The 1323-nt window shown below is 37.3% G+C and overlaps 1 protein-coding gene across 1 annotated transcript in view; it reads right to left on the reverse strand.

The window, feature by feature from the left end:
• Positions 1-1317, reverse strand: part of LOC111649284 (B-cell receptor CD22-like) — a 4242-nt gene extending 2925 nt beyond the window's left edge. The window contains exons 1-2 of the mRNA XM_087171920.1: positions 1275-1317; positions 6-254 (exon numbers count right to left, since the gene is read on the reverse strand). Of these exons, the coding sequence (XP_087028046.1) occupies positions 6-254; positions 1275-1317 (292 nt within the window). The remainder of the gene's footprint in view (positions 1-5; positions 255-1274) is intronic.
• Between the last annotated feature and the right edge of the window lie 6 nt (positions 1318-1323).

Below are 1323 nucleotides of genomic sequence, written 5' to 3' on the forward strand. Positions count from 1 at the left end.
CAGGTTTCCAGTAATGTTCATTGGATATTCATTAACTGTCTTGCTACCATTAAAAATCACATTTTCTGGTCTGCCTTGAAAAAATCTATGATTTTTAATCCACACTCCGGTGATTTTTGTTCCATTGTCTGACAGCTTTCCATGTGTAGCACTGAAGTTACATGGGATTTGCAAACAAGATCCAGTCAGTGCTTCCATGTTCTGTGGTGTGGTAATGAAGAGGTCTGACTCCTTAGGACAAGCAGCCAAAGCACCTGTGAACCAATGAACACGTGGAAAATGAGAGAAAAAGTAAAATATCCTGGAAAATTATTTCAACATTCTCCTATTTTGGGGCAAAGTTATGTTCAGGATCACGTTGACGTTCAAATAGTAGATTAGTTTCACATGCTGCAGGTTGGATGATTTACAACTGAAGAATGTAAGTTACATTATCCTTTACATTTACAAAAGTCACTGTTAACTGCTAACTGGGGTTTTATAGATTAACGTATTCTTCCTAGCCTCTTTTAAAACTTGAATAATGGGTTAGCATGTTCGGTTCAGTTGCTAGCTAGCTTATTTAGCCTCTAGCTAAAGGTTAAAGGTTTGTGGACTGTCAAGTGTTCGTCAACTGTGGCCGAGCAAAGGTTTTAAATGTGTGTGTTGGTTCATCGATGAGAGTTGGATAGTAAAAAAAAAAAAAAAAGAAGCCAGGATCAATACAGTGAATGGGAGTCCAACTGTATGTTAGCCAAACAGCTGTTTTTACTCTGCTAGCATCTTTGTTAGCATCGTTCAGGTGAAACAGACCGTAATATGAATTTGGGTATCAACCTCGTTAAAGACGTCACTTCCTGTTACTAGTGATGGGGTTAAGTGTGATAAACTGATTAGACCCAGCTGCAGTAAATAATCTGAGCTAATTCAACTTTGAATCGTACATTTTGCTGTAAAGTACAGTCTATATTTGTCAGTAGGGAAACTTGTAGGTTACTATTTGTGTTGTTGCTGTTTAAGCAGCAATATTTAATTAATTCATTAATTATTTAAGAGATGATTTCATAGATAAGTATAGCCAAGCATAGACTGCACTTATTTAATATTAGACTTCCACAGATGGGAACATATTGGTGTATGGCGTGATTCCTATCTGTCATATGAGCTAGATCATCACTGAAAATGTCCTGGAAAAAATGATCACTACAAAAGAGTGGGAACCCTTACTTCCTTTAACCCCGGCAAATAATTTGGTCTCTCAGTTATCTATTAAAGAGAGTGAACACACAGCTCACCTGACAGAAAGAAGACACTCAGTAACAGGTTGGCTGTCACCATATTCAC

The sequence above is a fragment of the Seriola lalandi genome, unplaced genomic scaffold (genome assembly GCF_002814215.2).
Source record: "Seriola lalandi dorsalis isolate HSWRI2012SDOR001 ecotype SW California unplaced genomic scaffold, Sedor1 jcf7180002050282, whole genome shotgun sequence".
In the NCBI taxonomy this organism is placed as follows: domain Eukaryota; kingdom Metazoa; phylum Chordata; class Actinopteri; order Carangiformes; family Carangidae; genus Seriola; species Seriola lalandi.